The sequence below is a fragment of the Pinus tabuliformis genome, chromosome 7, assembly GCF_031772625.1.
Source record: "Pinus tabuliformis cultivar Carrire ecotype Pingquan chromosome 7, CPIR1, whole genome shotgun sequence".
Classification (NCBI taxonomy): domain Eukaryota; kingdom Viridiplantae; phylum Streptophyta; class Pinopsida; order Pinales; family Pinaceae; genus Pinus; species Pinus tabuliformis.
In genome coordinates, this window is record NC_142293.1 from 545761261 (window position 1) to 545781296 (window position 20036).

The window sequence follows — 20036 nt, forward strand, 5'->3', positions numbered from 1 at the left end:
CTACTTTTCATAAAAAAAAAAAAAAAACATTACATTTTTACTTGTATATAAAAAAAACTACTCCTCTGAATTAAAACAATAAAATTAAATTCTCCGCCTACATTCAACAACCATAATAAATTACCTTAATTACTTCACGTGGCGATATATTTTTATTATTATTAACCATAGATTTTACTCCACGTCCATCCAACTCTTTTCAATCAGCCTTGCATACGATTCAGTCAGACGGCCATTGTCAGAGAATTCTACTTCCAATGCTGAATTTTCTGTACACATCAATACATTAGCCGCACAGAAAATCCAGGGACAAGCAGCAGTGAAGTACCCTCAAAATTTCCAGAATAGATTGCATTACACTCTCATGAGCTACGGAGGTCCTCCCGATAACGAAAAAAAAAACATGCCGCCGCTGCCATAACCATTGATCTGCCCCACATTAATCGGACGGTTGTCGGTCAAAATCGCACGGCCTCTTTTTCCGCACTTTACGAAGGTTGTATTTGCAAAACTGCTCAGGGTATGTATGAAAGTGCTCGCTGCCCCGGAGAATTACCACCATTCAGCAAAAAGCGGTGCGGCGAACTGGCGGTTTTGACCCTGCAATTGAAAGTAACATTTCAACATTTCTTAAACGAGTATGAATAGAATATGAACTGTGGACTTATCGCTTTTTAGAAATTGCTCTGCTATGCGATGTTCAGGTCCATGAGTTTTTGTTTTGAGGCAGATCCACGACAGTGCAAATAGTATATCAATATTCCTCCAACTTTGTTACCGTTGCAACCACAATATTATGAAGGATGGCTAAATAAAAACCATAGTACAAAAATCATTCAAGTATATTTTGGTATCTCACTGACGACATAGATGTGGTTTAATTCTGGCTGTGGGGCAAGTCCACCCTTGTATCTGGGGGCATGCGCAGTGCGATCGCCTGCCATCCTAGGTCAGGAGTACACAAAAAGGAATGATTTATTCATTCGATTGCCTAAATATCTCGAGAATGCTCTTTCTTTTCGGTACGAAAAAAACTGTATATATTATCAATGGATCATGTACATAATATCCCTATCATGGAACCATATCATCATAGAAAATTATTTGGTATAGAAAATTATTTGGGATAGCATGTACTTGCATACCCCATCAGAATATATATATAGACAAACTATAAAAACAAAAGATCAGCGTACATCAAGTAGCAGAAATAAGTGGGGTGCCAGGCAAATACACCCATCATATTGGTCATATGAGGAGAAACGTGATCATCCTCATTCCCTATTGCTATAAATATCTTTGAGGAAACCAAGGCGCCAGCAGATTGTCCATGTGTCTACCTGATATAGAAAAAAAATTGTAACAAAATTATACAAAAATATAAAGCAGTGAGTTAATCTTCAGATTTAGTTAGGGAATGGGAATTCACTAACATTTAAAATATTGCCATCCAATATTATATCAATGTACATTTCTCCGCCCTTTCTTTGAGAGATCTCGAGAATGCTCTATCTTAAGAGTACTCGGCATAATAAAATGCATCATCTGAATTTGTCGTATTAAGTTGCTGATATTGTTTTCCTTTCCATACTTTCCCGGTAAGTTATTTGTGTCTTTGGTATTAGTTCATGTGTGGTTCAACCAGGTTACTAGTTAATTTGGCAACAACTTGATTTAAGATTATTCTAAGTTCACAACTCTAGTTCCAGAACTAAGCTTTACTAATTGTACTGTTTTACTGATTATATAAAGGATCAACTACTTGCCCACTCACTCAAGGCAAGGCAGGGACTTGCTACCCACCAGCACCCTTGTTTTAATTATTAAAAAAAAAAAAATTGTTTATACAGTTAAATTGGGCCAGCTATTTGATATTGAGATTCCTACCAAGGACGCAACACATCTCTGATAGCTGAGTGCTGAATAATGAATGCTCAATGAATAAGTATGAACTTCGAATGTACGATTGCCAGGAATAACATAACCTAACTACAACCATACTTGCACGGAATAAAGGAATACCATAAGTACTAACAATTTTGCAGGGTGGAAAATGTTTAATGCAGCCCAAACAAATATAGATAAACTTGTAAAACAACACAGTAGTGAATAACTAAACTTCAGGGTAACCTTTTATTACGACCTGTCCTTCCGACTCGATGTCGGCTTAAGAGTCGGTGAGATAGTCAACCTGGCCATACTCGCTTTAAAAGTAGTCACTGCGTCTTTGTAGCAGGTCTTCTGGCCATCATAATCAAGGTTCCTTGAATTCAAGGTATTATTACTGTTTTTTAATCAAATTTAAGCCTGAAAAGCGACATGCATACTCTGTATCGTAAGTGCATCGCTGCAGAGACTTTTTTATAATGGAAATTATTATGACTTCTTTTTGATTGAGCGATTTGGCATGTGAACCACGGTGTTAAAAAGGAAAAGGGATGTAAACCATCCTAGTCCCTTTTCAGTGGAGAGATTGCAAGGTGCAAGAGAATAAAAAGTACGAATTATGGGCTTACTCCCACCCAAATAAAAATAGGTAAACCTGCGAAACAATACAACGTGACCTAACTGAAATTCAGAGCAACCTTCACGTTCTTACCGGTCGTTCAAAATTGGAGGCGACTCCATTTAGGTTAGTGGCCTTTAAAAATTAGCCATGGCGTTCTTGTAAAGCATAGCCCATTTTTATCGAAGTATCACGGTGTTTCTTTGTCAGTAGAGTGAAATGGAATCCATATACGTTATTGCCATCTTTCTCTTTGTTCTCGTATCATTTGTTCATGGTGTCCATGCAAGTGATCTGCCGACGCCAGTGGAGGGGCTTTCATGGACATTTTACGAGGACAGCTGCCCCAACTTGGAGTCAATAGTGAAATCCACTCTTGATGAGGTGCTCGAACAAAATATTACTCAAGCACCAGGGTTGCTCAGACTCCTTTTCCACGACTGCTTCGTGCAGGTGATCTCTAATTATTTATTCCAATAATGTTTAATTGAATCAGCATTCTGCAAATTTCGAGTTTTTTCAGCATACATTATGGTTCCGCAGATCAGTAGGAAGTTGGAACTAGTCTCAGTTAATTAGTTGGGATTAGAGTTAGAAGTAGGAATGAGGGTCATGATCCGTAGCAAATTTCCATAGTTATATAAATGTGAAGGCAATATTCATGATTGTAATAATCTGAGAGCTATATGTGAATGTATTTGATTGTTTTATGTGGATGAGTAAAATTCCAGGAACTTAAATTTTAGATGTTTTTGGGTTTAATGTTGGTTTTTGTAACTACATTTTTCTCCCCAGAACTTTCACTGAGTGATCTGGTTTCTCTGCGTAAAAATATTCATTCAAATCATTCACTTCTTTTCTTCTAAGAGCATATGCATATTTACAGTGCTTAATCTTTTGGCAGGGTTGCGACGGCTCAATCTTGCTAAACGGAACGTCCAGTGACCCAAGCGAGCAGGAAGCTACTCCAAATCTCACACTCAGAGCCGAGGCGTTTGAGATCATCAACGAAATCAAAGAAACTGTAGAAGCCAACTGCAGCGGAGTAGTTTCTTGCGCCGACATCTTGGCTTTAGCAGCTTCCTACGCGGTATTTGTGGTGCGTATTTAAACTCGAAACACCATTAAACCTCTTATGTCTAAACTGAATGATGATCATGGTCGGCAACAAATAACCAGCTTGTTAGATAACTGACTTGTCAAAATCTAAAAGTATGTATATATTTATGGCCCAACCCTAACCAACTTGTTAGATAACTGACTTGTCAAAATCTAAAAGCAAGTATATGTAACTCCATGTATTTATGGCCCAACTGCATGTATTTATGACCCATTTGAAGGCAGGTTATTTTCACCTATTATAATACCCAAAAAAAACCAGGTACTCTTTCAATGCGGTATTTATGGCCCATTTATTTGCAGGCTGGTTATTTTCACCTATCATGGTGCCCAGAAAAGCCAGGTACTCTTTCAATTTGTTTTATTGAACTGGGAGAGGTGAAGTATTATTATAGTTCGTTGCAACAACAGGAACTAGAAATTCATAGTATGTATTATATAAGTTGAGCAAATATAAAGTACCTGCATGTATAAATATTAACGCTTAAGTTTTGGGTGGGTTGGATTAGAATAGAGTGATATTGAATAAACAGGATTTTACATTTTTTTTATATATTACAATAATAATGGACAAAATATAAAGAAATTAAATTAATGATTGGCTATAATTAATTTGTTGCAGGCTGATTAATACTAACATATATATATAATAGAGTACATATAATTATCTCTTTAATATTCTTAAATGCAATCATTTCAGATATTTGTTCCAGCTAAAGTGGTTGCCAGTAAAGTTTCTTCTCCCTTCCAACCAAGGTTTAATTTCTGCAATAGTACATTCTAAGAAAGGTGATGTACCATGATGTGATTAATTTTTCTGATGCAATCTCATTTTGGCGTCTGCGCTCGTTGCCGTGGTTGGCAGTAGGGTATCTTTTCCCTTTCGCCCAGGTTTAATTTTCTCCCTTTCACCGGGGTTGAATTTTTACAAAAGCTGTTCGTTGAGGTTAAAGGATAGAAGGGTAGGGGTCCACTAAGAAGGGCTTCTGGACTTTTGCTTAATCATAAGCTTAGCTGATGTGGCCTAAGCTCTATACGTGGACAGGATATCTTAAAATGTCTTGAATTTGTTTCATACAATTTGCTCTCTATAGTGTCTGTCTAAAGTTTTCTAGCTTGATTGGTTGGGAATGTAGTTTCTTCTCCCTACCCATATTTAATTACTGCAAAGGTGGGTTGACTCGAGTTAGGCCGGTATGAGCTAACCATAATCATGTGTTTTTATTTATCACAAATAGGCAGGAGGACCGGAATTTCTAGTACCACTCGGCCGCAGAGACAGCCTAACCTTTGCTAGTCAAACCGTCACTGTGGACAGTCTACCAAGTCCGACTTCAAATGTGACTGTGTTGATGACCCTCTTCACTCAAAAGGGTTTCGATAGTTTCACGGATCTTGTGGCGCTGTCAGGTCAGTTGTTCAATGCTCAGGCCAACGATTTAAAGTTTAAACCAAATTATAACTTGAGTACATTTCTCCATTGTATTCCGATGGAACTGCTTAATGTATAAGTTGAAATTCAGGTGCGCACACCTTCGGTATTGGTCACTGCTCGGCCTTCGTGGAGAGGCTCTATCCAACGCAGGATCCCACCCTCAACGCTACATTCGCAAAGGAGCTAGACGAGATATGTCCCACAAACTCCACCGTCAACACGACAAACCTAGACATACTCACTCCAAATGTATTCGACGAAAAGTATTACGTTGATCTGCAGAACGGAGAAGGTCTCTTTACATCAGATGAGGATCTCTACAACGATAGCCGCACGCAACAGATTGTTAACGGTTTTGCGGTGAACCAGACCTACTTCTTTGAACAATTTGCACTAAGTATGCTTAAGATGGTTCAGCTGGATGTCCTCACAGGAGACGAGGGGGAAGTTCGAAAAAACTGCGCAGTTCCCAATACTAATACCTCCGGATCATCATACTCCATCATAGATATTCCAGTGAAATCTCATCGTCCTGTTCATGCTATGATTGTGTGATGTTTAGCAATAGAATCATCGGTAGTAATAAAGTTGTGGCGCTGACTCTTCTGTCAATAATTCTGTCATTTTGGCAAATGTGCAATTCCTGATATGTTTTCTGTACATTCAGAATTTGTGGCAGATGGTGCTGCACAGAATTTGTGGCAGATGGTGTCATGTGGGCTGTAAGTAGAGGCGACGAAACCGTTTAAATGCAGTTGCTGATTATAATGGGCCATTTTAAACGTTTGGATTGTCTGCACCAAGAGAGTATCGTTACAATGGGTAGATTTTTATTTTTTACCTTCTAAAAAAAGTTCGCCATCCTCACAAATTTCCAAAATTTAACACAGAATAAACGATGAAGCAGTTTATATAGTTTCCTCTAACTATGTTAATCTCAATTTTGGTCAAATTGTAATTTTTAACAGATTTATTATTTTTTTATTAAATAGTTATGGTTATTTTATACAACTAGTTTAAATGTTTTTAATGGGTTAATTATAATATGCCTTAGACTTGAACTTAAGTAATTGGGAAACAAACTAATATTTCAATGATAGATTTACTGTTTTGAAAAAGCTTTTAGATTATTGAATTATCCAGATTACATAATTTTAATTTATAATTTAAAAAAATTCCTACCAAACTTTCGATAAAAATCTACCAAAAAATAAAGATACAGTTTAGATGAGCTTAATGAACGTTTACTTCTTGCTGGAGGGTCACGGGTTCAATAAGAAAAGGCGATAGGAGTAGATGCCCTGCCCAGTCATAATATTAACTTTCCAAATCATAAATTAATGGCATAGTCTAACAAGTCGGAGGAGTTGTTTGGAAAGTTATGGAAATTCTAGTGATATTTAGAGAAAATTTCGCAATAATTTTTGTAAATCTAAGTTATGGTTGTTAAACTTCAAAATTTTAGGTGTCTTAGACATTTTTGATGGTGCTGAATCCATTTCCACCATCAAAAACACAATTCAAACACTGTCTCTACAAAAAAATTTGAATTTATTTTACCCAGATTCCAACCACTATTGACCGTCCAAGGAATTGCTCCAAATTGCCAAATAAAATCATAAAATATTTGATCCTCTATAAAAATATATATTGAAGCCACCTGTACCATAGCCATGCCGAGTGACACATGGTTAATATTGACCTGGTAGGCGTCACCAAATTTCAAAGTATTTTATTCTATAAAAGAATTGAGATCATTTAGGCCAGTCATCAAATTCATCCTTGCTACCCTGCGATATGTGATGTAAATCTCTTCCGTTGATTCAAAATCATATTACGGTCCTCTAAAGACCATACTATTAAACTTTATTCTATAGATATAGATGTGCTCTGAGCAAGATCTTTTAAGTATTTTAAAAGTAACAAATAACTAGTTTGTTTATTGTATATTTGCACTGTTGGATCTTGGCATATTAATAATTTAATAATCAATATATACACCCATTAAGTATTTATGGCCTATTAATAGATTAATTATTTTCAGGCATTTTAAAAAGCGTTAACTGTTAGGTCAAAATTTTCAGGATGGTTAAGTTTTAATCATATTTTTTTAATAATAGAAATGAATTTAATATTATCAAAAATTTAGAAAAACATAAAATTTTGAAAATTAATAACTGTATTTTTAATTCATTAAAAAAAAAAAATTATATATATTTTTTTTAATTATAACTAAAATTCTATAATTTTCAAAGTAAATTTGATGTTAGTTAGATAATGGTTTTTAAGAGACATTCCACCCTTTCTGGCTATGTCATCAAAGTTATCATTTGCCCGAACAAATTTGATGCTAGAAATTGTAATTACTCCTTGCATGTGGAGTTAGCTAAAAATAGAGTGATTGAGTGTTGAGTGAAGTCAAGTGATAGAGGACTTTTTAGTGTGTGGTTGCATGTGGATGCATGTCAAGATATTTTAAGCAAGTAGCTCTTTGGAAAAGGTTAAATACCCTTCACCGGGTTCATTGTAAGAATCAAGTTTTGTGTGATCAATAGAAAAGCAGCAGCTCAAATTTTATGTGTGAATTCATAGTTTCTCTCCTCCACCTTTCCAACAAATTGGTATCAAGTTTTATGTGTGAATTCATGGTTTGTCCCCTCCACCTTTCCAACATATTGGTATCCACGCTGAGTGGAGAAAAAGCCAAAATTTCAAAATCCTGTATATGAGAAAGGTGCAGCCGCAGTCTTGAGAGAAAATTAATTTCAAAACCCTGTGTATCGGAGAGGTGCAGTTGTAGTCTACACAGAAAATTAGTTTTTTATTATCTGTAGAGGAGGCGTGAGCAACTGCAACTTCCGCCAACCACTGTCGCGAGAAAATTAGTTTTTTATTATCTGTAGAGGAGGCGTGAGCAGCCGCAACTTCCGCCAACCACTATCGCGAGCGTGCCGTGGAGAGAGGCCGCAGCGAGTCGTAGTTGTCAATTTTTTTTAAAACAGAGGACCGCAGTCCTAGGGTCATAAACCATGAAGAACTACCACCGGCAGAGCCGTGATCAAAAGTTGGGGCCAAGTTAGCCACCGTAGTCACCTTTGCAAACAAGTCCGCGTGCAGAGTCAAAGGTTTCATTGTGAAAATTATATGGTGGCCAGTCAACCAAAAGTTCGAGGGCAAGTTTGAAAGTTATAAAATAACTTGTGACAAGGGTGAAAGATTTTAATATTCATGAAAAAGGCATATTATTAAGGATTTTCATTAAAGTTTTCAAAAAGGGTTTGGGAAAACTATTTTTTTAAGTTTTTTTTAATTAAAAAAAAGAATGGGATTTTTTTTATTAGAAGGGAGAAATTTTTATGGGGTTTTTATTGGCAAGAGAGTTTAGGGTTTTGTAAAGTTCGTTTGTCTAGAAAATTATTTGGTTTTTTGTCAAGCATAACAGTTTTTGGGTGAAATTTGTGCTTTATGGGGCACATTGAAAATCATATTTTCTTTCGAGGGCGATATGGAAGATAGCCTCATGCAATCAAGAAAGAATCTATAAAACATAGGAAAGATCGCAGTCATGGGTTGCAAAGCACGACTGAAGCATATGAGGAAAAGAAATCGAAAAGAAGAGGCAAAGATTATTGCCATGGTTAGAGAGGTTCACGCTGCAACCGAGGAATTGAGAAGTCTAGCAAAAGACAAAGAAGAAATCAAGGGTGATTGGTGTAGCTTTGATTTGCTACCATCTCCATTGTTTACAGGTAAATATTTTGATCATTAGGTTATCAAGATGTTAACTTTTATTCGAGCTAAAGAGTTAATTGAGTATGATTTTAATAACCCATATCATGAAATATGCGATGTTTTAGCATTGAATTTTGTAGAAATTCTCCTGTGATAATGCAATGATCTAAAGCAATATATTTAATCTACTTCTACAATCAAACTTGCGGAAACTTAATCAATTTTGAGCAAGGTCAAATAGAACACATATAACAGAGAATGAGAAATCAATCACACATGAACACAGAAGAATACTCTGGGGAAAGCCTTAGCTAAAAACCCCGATCTCTGTATTATCATACAAGTGGAAATATATGCGGATTACACAAATCTTTAGCTCACAAGCTATCTACCTCTCAGTACAATCCCTCAATGCTGCTCATAGACTGAATAGACACAACATATGCCTTCCTTCAGTCCTCCAAGCCCCCTATTTCATTGCGTAGTTTTTCCTGGATCCTCTGGATGCCACCTGTGTGAATTCACCTCTCACACAACTCTGTCCTCAAACTAAACTGGGCAATCTCCAAGGAATGAATTCCTTCTACATGCAAGAGATATCCTCATGGGAATATTCCTACAACTGATAGTAGACTTTCCCTTCCTCTGATCTCAATTGGGTCTCTGACTGAACTGACATGCATGAGTTATTTACAAGAGAATATTCAGTTATCTGAAGTACACTAGTTGCATGCATGCATGTACCAACTAATTGAACTCACAATCAGTTCCACAAACTGTTGGAACTAATCTAAATGGACTTAACTCAGTTAACTGAGCTAACTAAGTACAACTCATCCTGATCTCCTTTAATTAAGGGATAACTTCCTCAATCAAAGGGATAAATGTTGCATGTCTTCACATAGACTTTATGTTTGATTTTCTCCAACTAATTAACTCAAGATGAATTAATTCATTATTTTTCAAACAACTGCAAATATCAAATTCGAAATTTAATTCTCAATTTTAGTTCATGGACTAACTAAAATTGGAATGTATCCCAAAATCCTATTTATAGCAATGTTATTTTTAGCATTTCTATATTTAGCATTTCTTGTTGCTATTTTCAACAAATATTATAAAACACAGATTGGGTGAGAAGTGTTTTTCCAAGGTAGAAAAGGCTGCAACTTCCAAAGAAGCATGGAAGTTCCTGGAAGAAGAATCTAGCGCAAGGGGGAGTGGCATGCAACAACAGGTGATGTCACAAGCAAAAAATTTAGCTGCAAACCTGAGAGTATATTAGCAAGACTCTGAGGGGACAACATAGTTTCGAGAACACCACTCAAAAGTGGATGATGGTTGTCAAGACCATAAAATTGAAACCCATTATGCAAGCATGCATATGGATGAAAAAGATGGAACAATGATTGCATAGAGAGTAGTATTCTCTGTATGTGAAATAGAGCAAGATTAAATAAATACTCAAGGATTCCACTGTAATGTGGATGATACAGATGATGGTGAATCCCACTCTGATGAGACACATGTGGATGATGACTGCAAAGTTATATGTGAATTGATGAATCCAACTGTAGCTGATAGATTTGGTGAAGTTGAAATTGTCAATGAAATCAACAATGAGCATATGCATGCTCAGATATCCAACCATAGTGTGAATGAACATTATGTTTATGATATGTGTGGTTTCTTTTTTGAAATAGGGATTGATTGTGACAATATGGTAAGTGCAATGTTTGATGAAACGTTGAAAGTTGAAGCTGCCATTGTAGCAACAAGATATGAAGTAGTTGGAACTGCTCATGAAACAATATGTCATCTAGCAGCAGTGGATGATCAAGAATGGGTGAATGTGATTAAAGAATTTTTGATGAAAATATCCACTAACATCATAGCAGTGGAAGGCAACCTCCATGCAGTTGAAAAGAAAACATATGTAGAGCACGAAGCTCTCACTGAAGAGAGTCATATTAAAAATGTTTTTAACATTGTTTTTGAATAAGCTCGTGTTCAAAATAGCATGGGAGCAGAAGTTGAAAGCAAGGTTGTTAATAAATTTGATGCAGATTTGAAGCTCATTGAAGAATGGATTCAAAAACTAGTAAAACAAATTGATGTGATTCTTAAAGCAAGAGCTGGAATAATAGAATTGAATGAAATGGTGAATAATGATCTTGAGTATGCAAATTACAGAAAAAAATAGCAGTACCTGATGATGAAAGTGAAAAGAATGATATGGATTTTTCTGAAGACAAAGATGAATGCATTGAAGCAATTTCGAGGATATAGAATCTGGAAGCAGAGAAAAAGAAAATGCAAAATTGTAAAATTCTTGAGTCATTGTAAACAGAAAATGCAAAATTGTAAAATTCTTGAGTCATTGTAAACCTAAGTGAGACATAGACCAACATGCATGTTTGTGTGATAGTTAAGTCATGTTGAGTCATACGGTCGTAATTAAGGGGAAGTGTTAGAAATTGTAATTACTCCAGCATGTGGAGTTAGCTAAAAATAGAGAGTCAATTAATTGAGCGATTGGATGATTGAGTGTTGAGTGAAGTCAAGTGATAGATGACTTTTAGTGTGTATTAGGCAAGTAGGTATTTAGAAAAGGTTAAATACCCTTCACCAAATTCATTTTAAGAATCAAGTTTTGTACGGTCAATAGAAGACCACGACCTTTTAAAAGAGATTCCGCCCTTTATAGCTTTTCTTAAAAAAAAAAAGTTATTGCTTTTTATATTTTTTATATTGCAATTCATTATTTTATAAAAATTTTTAATATAAAAATCACCATTTTTTTATTTCTTTTTTTTAGAATTTACAAACTACAAGTGTTCCAATATATTATTTCTTTTCTTTAATTAATTTTTCCCATCACAACTCCCTCAAAATACCATGTTAGTTTTCCAACTCGAGTGGATTTCAAACTCAAGCCTTCGGCTACCTGCCTTACACACCACCATTGGCATCGCTAAACGCTCGTTTCTAACTGCCGACAGACTAAGGCGTGGAACAATCTTCGTCTTCTTATTATCTCTTGCAGCATTTCCAGCCAACTCGAGCACTTCCGCGGCGAGATATTTTGGCAATACGCCCCACGGGCACTGAAGAGCTCTCAGAAACAGATTTCTTACCATCAGCTGATTTTCCTCTTTCTGCCATTGCTCAAGCGATGGAAAAACACTTCATGCACCGTACCGAATTTGATTTGGTCCAATTTTTAATCGTACCGAACCGAATCAGCGAAAAAAATTTTGCCAATACGCCGAAATTTGGTAACTACGGTGCAACCAATGAAAATAGCAGCAATTCTTGACGTCCTTGTATAAAGACAGCAATAAATGCAAAACTCGAAATTAATTTTGTTTGTGCGAGTCTGATGATAACATGGACGTGTTTGAAAAATCTGGCATGATGATTAATAAAGGTATCTCACTAACATAAACTTCCCGATCATTTTGCACGGTTTAAGAAACCCAAGGGAAAGCGCATCGATGCTGCATGTACCATTATAAGGCCACGAAATTTATAGATTTAAATGGCAAACAGATGTAAACCACGCAATTATAGCGCAAGTACAGTCATGTGATATGCTTAGTAGAGGTATTTCAATAATTTTTTTAAAGTAAACTCACAGAAAATTTCGGGTTGCTTTGAAATTAATATAACATTGCATAGAAAGAAATTGATAAGACATGATTGTACGAGTGTATTATTAAAGTCGTCTCTAAGCAATTGATAGATAGTAGTAGAAATGAATTATTAACAAATGGTTTGAATAATGGTACTCCAACAAACTAATGGATGGAAATAATTTTATAAATGTGCTATTAAAGTTGTTTGAAAGTAATTGATAATTGTAGAAAATGAATTATCATTAAATATTTTGAAGGTTGATAATTATAAAAAATAGTTATAAATGTCTTGGTTTTCATTTTATATATTTATTTGTTTTTATGATAAATGGAAGATTGTGAGATAGATTTATCTTTTTCTCTGCTTTTATATCAAATTGTAGGTAAGGAGTGGCCCAAGTATTGTCAAGTATGTTTGTTAAAAAATTGCAAGAGGTGTGATACCACTTGAAAGAAATTTCTGGGAGGTAGAGGTAGAGGAGAGGAGTTTTTCTCGACAAATCAATTGTGGAGTTCAAATCGCAATTGGACATAGGTTTAAAAACCACAGAAATTTAATTCGAGTTTGGAGCAACACAATAAGATTTTGGATTATATTTTTAATTCATGAAATACATATATACGGAAATTGCGCCTCTTTCACGCGTAAATTTTTTTTTATGCAGATTTACAGTTCACGAGGGGTTGCCGAGTAACACAGTAAAACTTTCACGCGCCTTCAAAATTTTCTCAACGATTTTCTCCTCTCTACCTCTCACACTTACACTGATTCTCTCTCTCTCTCTGCTATGAAAAAGACTTTTACAATCATATTTATCTAAACATATATCTTTGACTTATTAATGCACGACAAAGAAAAATATTAAGACATTGTATGTGCGTTTGTACAAAATGAATGATTTTTTGAACTTGAAAAGTAAGAGTTGTGCAATAAATGTTTGACCATACATATTTACCAACCCTTCATTAAATACACATTCCTTCTTAAATACTTTATCTGTGTTACAGAATGGTCTAATGTGCTGCGGAATGGAGAACTCGTACTCCTACTCAGAACTTTTGTCCTTCAACCTGCAAACAAAATCCGCAACCTGCAAAAATCAAGTGGGCAAGTATGGTTGTTGTCAATGTGTTTAACGCGATGGTTGGAATTAATTTTCCAATGCTCCCCCTTAAGCACAACTGTCGCCATTGACAATTCCCAAATAGTCTCTGAGATAAACAAAATTCTCACATGCCAATAGCTTTGTGAAAATGTTAGCAAACTGTTCTTGCGACTTGCAGTGTTGCAACACAATTAAACCATTATTAGTCAACTCTCTAATAAAATGATATTTAGTGTCAATGTGTTTGGTCCTCTTGTGAAAAACAAAATTCCTTGATAGTGTAATTGCGGAAGTGTTATCGCAGAAAATAGTTGTTGTTCCCTCTTGATCGTGGCATAAATCCCTCAACATTCTTCTCATCCAAACAACTTGACACATTGCTGCTGTTGCGACGACATATTCAGCTTATGTTGTTGACAATGACACTATTAGTTGCTTCTTTGAGGCCCATGAAATGGCTCTAGAACCCAAATGAAAAACATATCCTGACGTGTTATTTCTATCATCAACACTTCCTGCCCAGTCACTGTCACTGTAACTAACCAACCTAAAATCATTTGTTGCAGTATACAAAATACCATACTCCTTTGTCCCATTGACATACCTTAGAATCCTTTTGGTTGCTTGCCAATGTGTCTCTTTGGGTGTCTCCATGAACCTTGACATGAGGCTTACTGCAAACATTATATTAGGCCTATTGGTGGTCAAATACATCAAGCTGCCCACCATGCATTTGTATAATGTCGAATTGGCATTATTCCTACAATCTTAAAATCATAAAATATTTGATTCTATTATAAAAAATATTGAAGCCAGTGATACCATAGCCATGCCAAGTGACACATTGTTAATATTGACCTGGTGGGCCTCACCAAATTTCAAGGTATTTTATTCTATAAAAAAATTGAGATCATTTATGCCATAGTCATCAAATTCATCATTGATACCCTGCAATATGTGATGTAAAGATCTTTCGTTGATTCAAAATAATACGACGGTCCTCCAAAGACCGTACTATTAAACATTATCATATAGATGTGGCGTGAGTAATATCTTGAGATACTTTAAAAGGCAACAAATTATTTGTTTGTTTATGGGCTTTAAATATCCTCATGTTGTATATGTCTGTTGTTGGATTTTGGCAGGTTAATAATCCAACCACTTGCATATACACTTGCTATACATTTATGGCTCATTGACAAATTGAAAACTGATTATTTTCAGACATTTTAAAAGGCTTTGATTCAAAATCATACCATATTATTAGTCCGTGCCATCTAGCAATGGCATGGGACTATAGTAATCGATTTGTTCACTTTTAGCATTTATTTAAGCTTATTACCATGATGAATAACCACCTCCTATCGCGAATATCCAAAAAAATTTAACAGTATTCCATTTCATGGTCTTATTTGGCCTCTTCCCGAGGCAGGGAGGCGGAAAGCATAAGTTATATCATATTTTCACTTCACATCTGCAAATTTAGCTTCAAACTAATGCCATCATTAAATCTCAAGCATTTTATGTTAATCAAAATATATTTAGTATAATGGAAAACCATCGTATAATAGATAACCGAGAGCGTTGCATGTACGACTGCCACCACCGCTTCATCAAGTGTCTATCTATCTCCTTTATTACTCTTCTTCAATATAGAAACCGACAAATATAGGAAAGATAACTGCTTTGATAAATCCAATATAGGGTGCACATAGGAGATGGGTTTCAGGTCCTGCTACCACAGGCCATGGTTCAATCGGTGATTTATTTCTAGTGAAGTTGAAACTTCTTTCAATCTTACTTCAATATACATTCTATTAACTCAAGCATACTTTCTCTAAACTCATAGGCATCTCTTAGAAATATCTCCACTGAGACTAAACAACTCTCAAGAGGATAAGGCACATGGTCTATAAGGTCTTGTAGGCTTCTATGACCAACAAAACCTGGTCTACAGATTTTGAAAGCCCGTATTGCTGCTCAAAACAACCAATTTTACATTTCCTAACTCTCTCTAGATAAGCTACATACTAGTTCCTAGGAGTTTTTCTACCCAAGCATATTTACTAGTTATTCAAGAGTCTCTTACTTCACTGACTAGTTCCTAATCCTTTCTCTATACCTATGTATACTATAGATCTCATACACTTATTCAAAGACTTTCTATTTCCTCACTATAGAAACTAGTCAGAGTTCTTCTTCACTCCTAACTATAGAAACTCTACAAACCTTCTCAAGAATACTTTCAAATATCTAGAAAGAATGAGAGAATCTGTATTAAGGAATGAATACTCAAGCTATATTCTTATTTATTTCTTATCCAACCTTCCTATCTAATGGCTAAAGAAGAAATAAAGTCGGGAGCCTAGACTCACTACTATAAATAGAATCAAGTGCCTATCTATCTCCTTTATAGAAACTAAATCAAACTCAACTCCTAATACTTTCTTTATCTAACAAATAGAGAACCTCAAATCTAGAAAGGCTAAGAAGATAACATAACCCAATTACTCTTCTTCAATATGGAAACCAACAAATAGAGGAAAGAGAACCAGAGACATCAGCCCTGCTAATAGACCAACAATCTCATAAATCTAGCTAACCTCTCACCAATATATATAGAAGACATAAAGACTATTATGACCTTCCTACTACTGAAAGAGAACTAATCTAATCACTTTAAGGAAGAATAGAGAGGATATAGATCCCAGTCACTTATCCATTTTTCCATGTTGGAAAATACTTAGTAACAATCTACCAATATCTAAACCTCCTATTAGACCTACAAATGGCAGACTTAGAAACTAATATAACATTGAAGAGGAATAATAAGAAAGAGAAATAGTTCCATACTAATTCCTACTTACTTGAACAAAGAGTCCCTAATTACTATCTCTATCAATAAAAGTGATAAGGTTGTCTTGACCCCATCAACCCTACTAATAGACCAACAATCTCATACATCTATCTAACCTCTCACCAATATATATAGAAGACATAAGGACTATTATGACCTTCCTACTACTGAAAGAGAACCTATCTAATAACTTTGAGAAATAGTTCCATACTAATTCCTACTTACTTGAACAAGGAGTCCCTAATTACTATCTCTAGCAATAAAAGAGATAAGGTTGTCCTGACCCTGCTTTACTTTAGACACGACCTTATTTCTCTTCCATTCCATCTGTCTCTACATAATGTTTCTCTTCCATTCCATCAATGTCTACATAATGAGAAAGAATGAGAGAATCTATATTAAGGAATGAATACTCAAGATATATTCTTATTTATTTCTTATTCAACCTTCCTAACTAATGACTAAAGAAGAAAGAAAGCTGGGAGCCTAGACTCACTACTATAAATAGAATCAAGTGCCTACCTATCTCCTTTATTACTCTCCTTCAATATAGAAACCAACAAATAGAGGAAAGAGAACTGCTTTGATAAATCCAATATAGGGTGTGCATAGGAGATGGGTTTCAGGTCCTACCACAGGCCATGGTTCAATCGATGATTTCTTTCTAGTGAAGTTGAAACTTCTTTCAATCTTACTTCAATATACATTCTATTAACTCAAGCATACTTTCTCTAAACTCACAGGCATCTCTCAAAAATATCTCCACTGAGACTAAACAACTCTCAGGAGGATAAGGCACATAGTATCTGAAGGTCTTGTAGGCTTCTATGACCAACACAACCTGGTATACAGATTTTGAAAGCCTGTATTGCTGCTCAAAAACAACCAACTCTACATTTCCTAACTCTCTCTACATAAGCTACATACTAGTTCCTAGGAATCTTTCTACCCAAGCATATTTACTAGTTATTCAAGAGTCTCTTACTTCACTGACTAGTTCCTAATCCTTTCTCTCTACCTAAGTATACTATAGATCTCATACACTTATTCAAAGACTTTCTATTTCCTCACTATAGAAACTAGTTAGAGTTCTTCTTCAATCCTAACTATAGAAACTCTACAAACCTTCTCAAGAAGACTTTCAAATATCTAGAAAGAATGAGAGAATCTATATTAAGGAATCAATACTCAAGCTATATTCTTATTTATTTCTTATTCAACCTTCCTAACTAATGACTAAAGAAGAAAGAAAGCCGGGAGCCTAGACTCACTACTATAAATAGAATCAAGGGCCTATCTATCTCATTTATTACTCTTCCGCAATATAGAAACCAACAAATAGAGGAAATAGGACTGCTTTGATAAATCCAATATAGGGTGTGCATAGGAGATGGGTTTCAAGTCTTGCTGCCACAGGCCATGATTCAATCGGTGATTTCTTTCCATTGAAGTTGAAACTTCTTTCAATCTTACTTCAATATACATTCTATTAACTCAAGCATACTTTCTCTAAACTCACAGGCATCTCTCAGAAATATCTCCACTGAGACTAAACAACTCTCAGGAGGATAAGGCACATGGTCTCTGAAGGTCTTGTAGGCTTCTATGACCAACACAACCCAGTCTACAGATTTTGAAAGCCCGTATTGCTGCTCAAAACAACCAACTCTACATTTCCTAACTCTCTCTACATAAGCTACATACTAGTTCCTAGGAGTCTTTCTACCCAAGCATATTTACTAGTTATTCAAGAGTCTCTTGCTTCACTAACTATTTCCTAATCCTTTCTCTATACCTGAGTATACTATAGATCTCATACACTTATTCAAATACTTTCTATTTCCTCACTATAGAAACTAGTCAGAGTTATTCTTCACTCCTAACTATAGAAACTCTGCAAACCTTCTCAAGAAGACTTTCAAATATCTAGAAAGAATGAGAATCTATATTAAGGAATGAATACTCAAGCTATATTCTTATTTATTTCTTATTCAACCTTCCTAACTAATGACTAAAGAAGAAAGAAAGTCGGGAGCCTAGACTCACTACTATAAATAGAATCAAGTGAATATCTATCTCCTTTATAGAAACTAAATCAAACTCAACTCCTAATACTTTCTCTATCTAACAAATAGAGAACCTCAATTCTAGAAAGGCTAGGAAGAGAACATAACCCAATTACTCTTCTTCAATATAAAAACCAACAAATAGAGGAAAGAGAACCGGAGACATCAACCCTACTAATAGACCAAAAATCTCATACATCTACCTAACCTCTCACCAATATATATAGAAGACATAAAGACTATTATGACCTTCCTACTACTAAAAGAGAACTTATCTAATCACTTTAAAGAAGAATAGAGAGGATATAGATCCCAGTTACTTATCCATTTTTCCATGTTGAAGAATCCTTAGTAACAATATACTAATATCTAAACCTCCTATTACACCTACAAATAACAGACTTACAAACTAATATAATATTTAAACGTGATACTAAGAAAGAGAAATAGTTCCATACTAATTCCTACTTACTTGAACAAAGAGTCCCTAATTACTATCTCTAGTAATAAAAGAGATAATGATGTCCTGACCCCATCAACCCTACTAATAGATCAAAAATCTCATACATCTATCTAACCTCTCACCAATATACATAGAAGACATAAAGACTATTATGACCTTCCTACTACTGAAAGAGAACCTATCTAATCACTTTGAGAAATAGTTGCATACTAATTCCTACTTACTTGAACAAGGAGTCCCTAATTAATATCTCTAGCAATAAAAGAGAGAAGGTTGTCGTGACCTTGCTTTACTTTAGAGACGACCTTATTTCTCTTCCATTCCATCTATCTCTACATAATGTTTCTATTCTATTCCATCTATGTCTACATAATGAGAAAGAATGAGAGAATCTATATTAAGGAATGAATATTCAAGCTATATTCTTATTTATTTCTTTTTCAACCTTCCTAACTAATGACTAAAGAAGAAAGAAAGCCGGGAGCCTAGAATCACTACTATAAATAGAATCAAGTGCCTATCTATCTCCTTTATTACTCTTCTTCAATATAGAAACCAACAAATAGAGGAAAGAGAACTGCTTTGATAAATCCAATATAGGGTGCGCATAGGAGATGGGTTTCAGGTCATGCTGCCATAGGCCATGGTTCAATCGGTGATTTCTTTCTAGTGAAGTTGAAACTTATTTCAATCTTACTTCAATATACATTCTATTAACTCAAGAATGCTTTCTCTAAACTCACAAGCATCTCTCAGAAATATCTCCACTGAGACTAAACAACTCTCAGGAGGATAAGGCACACGGTCTTTGAAGGTCTTGTAGGCTTCTATGACCAACACAACCCGGTATACAGATTTTGAATGCCCATATTGCTGCTCAGAACAACCAACTCTACATTTCCTAACTCTCTCTACATAAGCTACATACTAGTTCCTAGGAGTCTTTCTACCCAAGCATATTTACTAGTTATTCAAGAGTCTCTTACTTCACTGACTAGTTCCTAATCCTTTGTCTCTACCTAAGTATACTATAGATCTCATACACTTATTTAAAGACTTTCTATTTCCTCACTACAGAAACCAGTCAGAGTTCTTCTTCAATCTTAACTATAGG

General features: G+C 35.2%; 1 protein-coding gene across 1 annotated transcript; it reads left to right on the forward strand.

Annotated features, from left to right (window-relative positions):
• The first annotated feature begins 2706 nt into the window (after positions 1–2706).
• Positions 2707–5842, forward strand: LOC149248489 (peroxidase 12-like). The gene is made up of 4 exons (XM_089456054.1): positions 2707–2959; positions 3411–3605; positions 4864–5035; positions 5149–5842. The coding sequence occupies exons 1-4, from the start codon at positions 2726–2728 to the stop codon at positions 5613–5615; spliced, it is 1068 nt and encodes a 355-aa protein (XP_089312180.1). The 5' UTR covers positions 2707–2725; the 3' UTR covers positions 5616–5842.
• Positions 5843–20036: the final 14194 nt, after the last annotated feature.

Excerpts from the sequence above, each read along its gene's own strand:
- LOC149248489 (XM_089456054.1), top strand. The coding sequence starts at position 2,726 with ATGGAATCCATATACGTTATTGCCATCTTTCTCTTTGTTCTCGTATCA. Across the intron at positions 2,960-3,410 it reads TCCACGACTGCTTCGTGCAG|GGTTGCGACGGCTCAATCTT; the intron begins GTGATCTCTAAT and ends ATCTTTTGGCAG. Across the intron at positions 5,036-5,148 it reads GGATCTTGTGGCGCTGTCAG|GTGCGCACACCTTCGGTATT; the intron begins GTCAGTTGTTCA and ends GTTGAAATTCAG.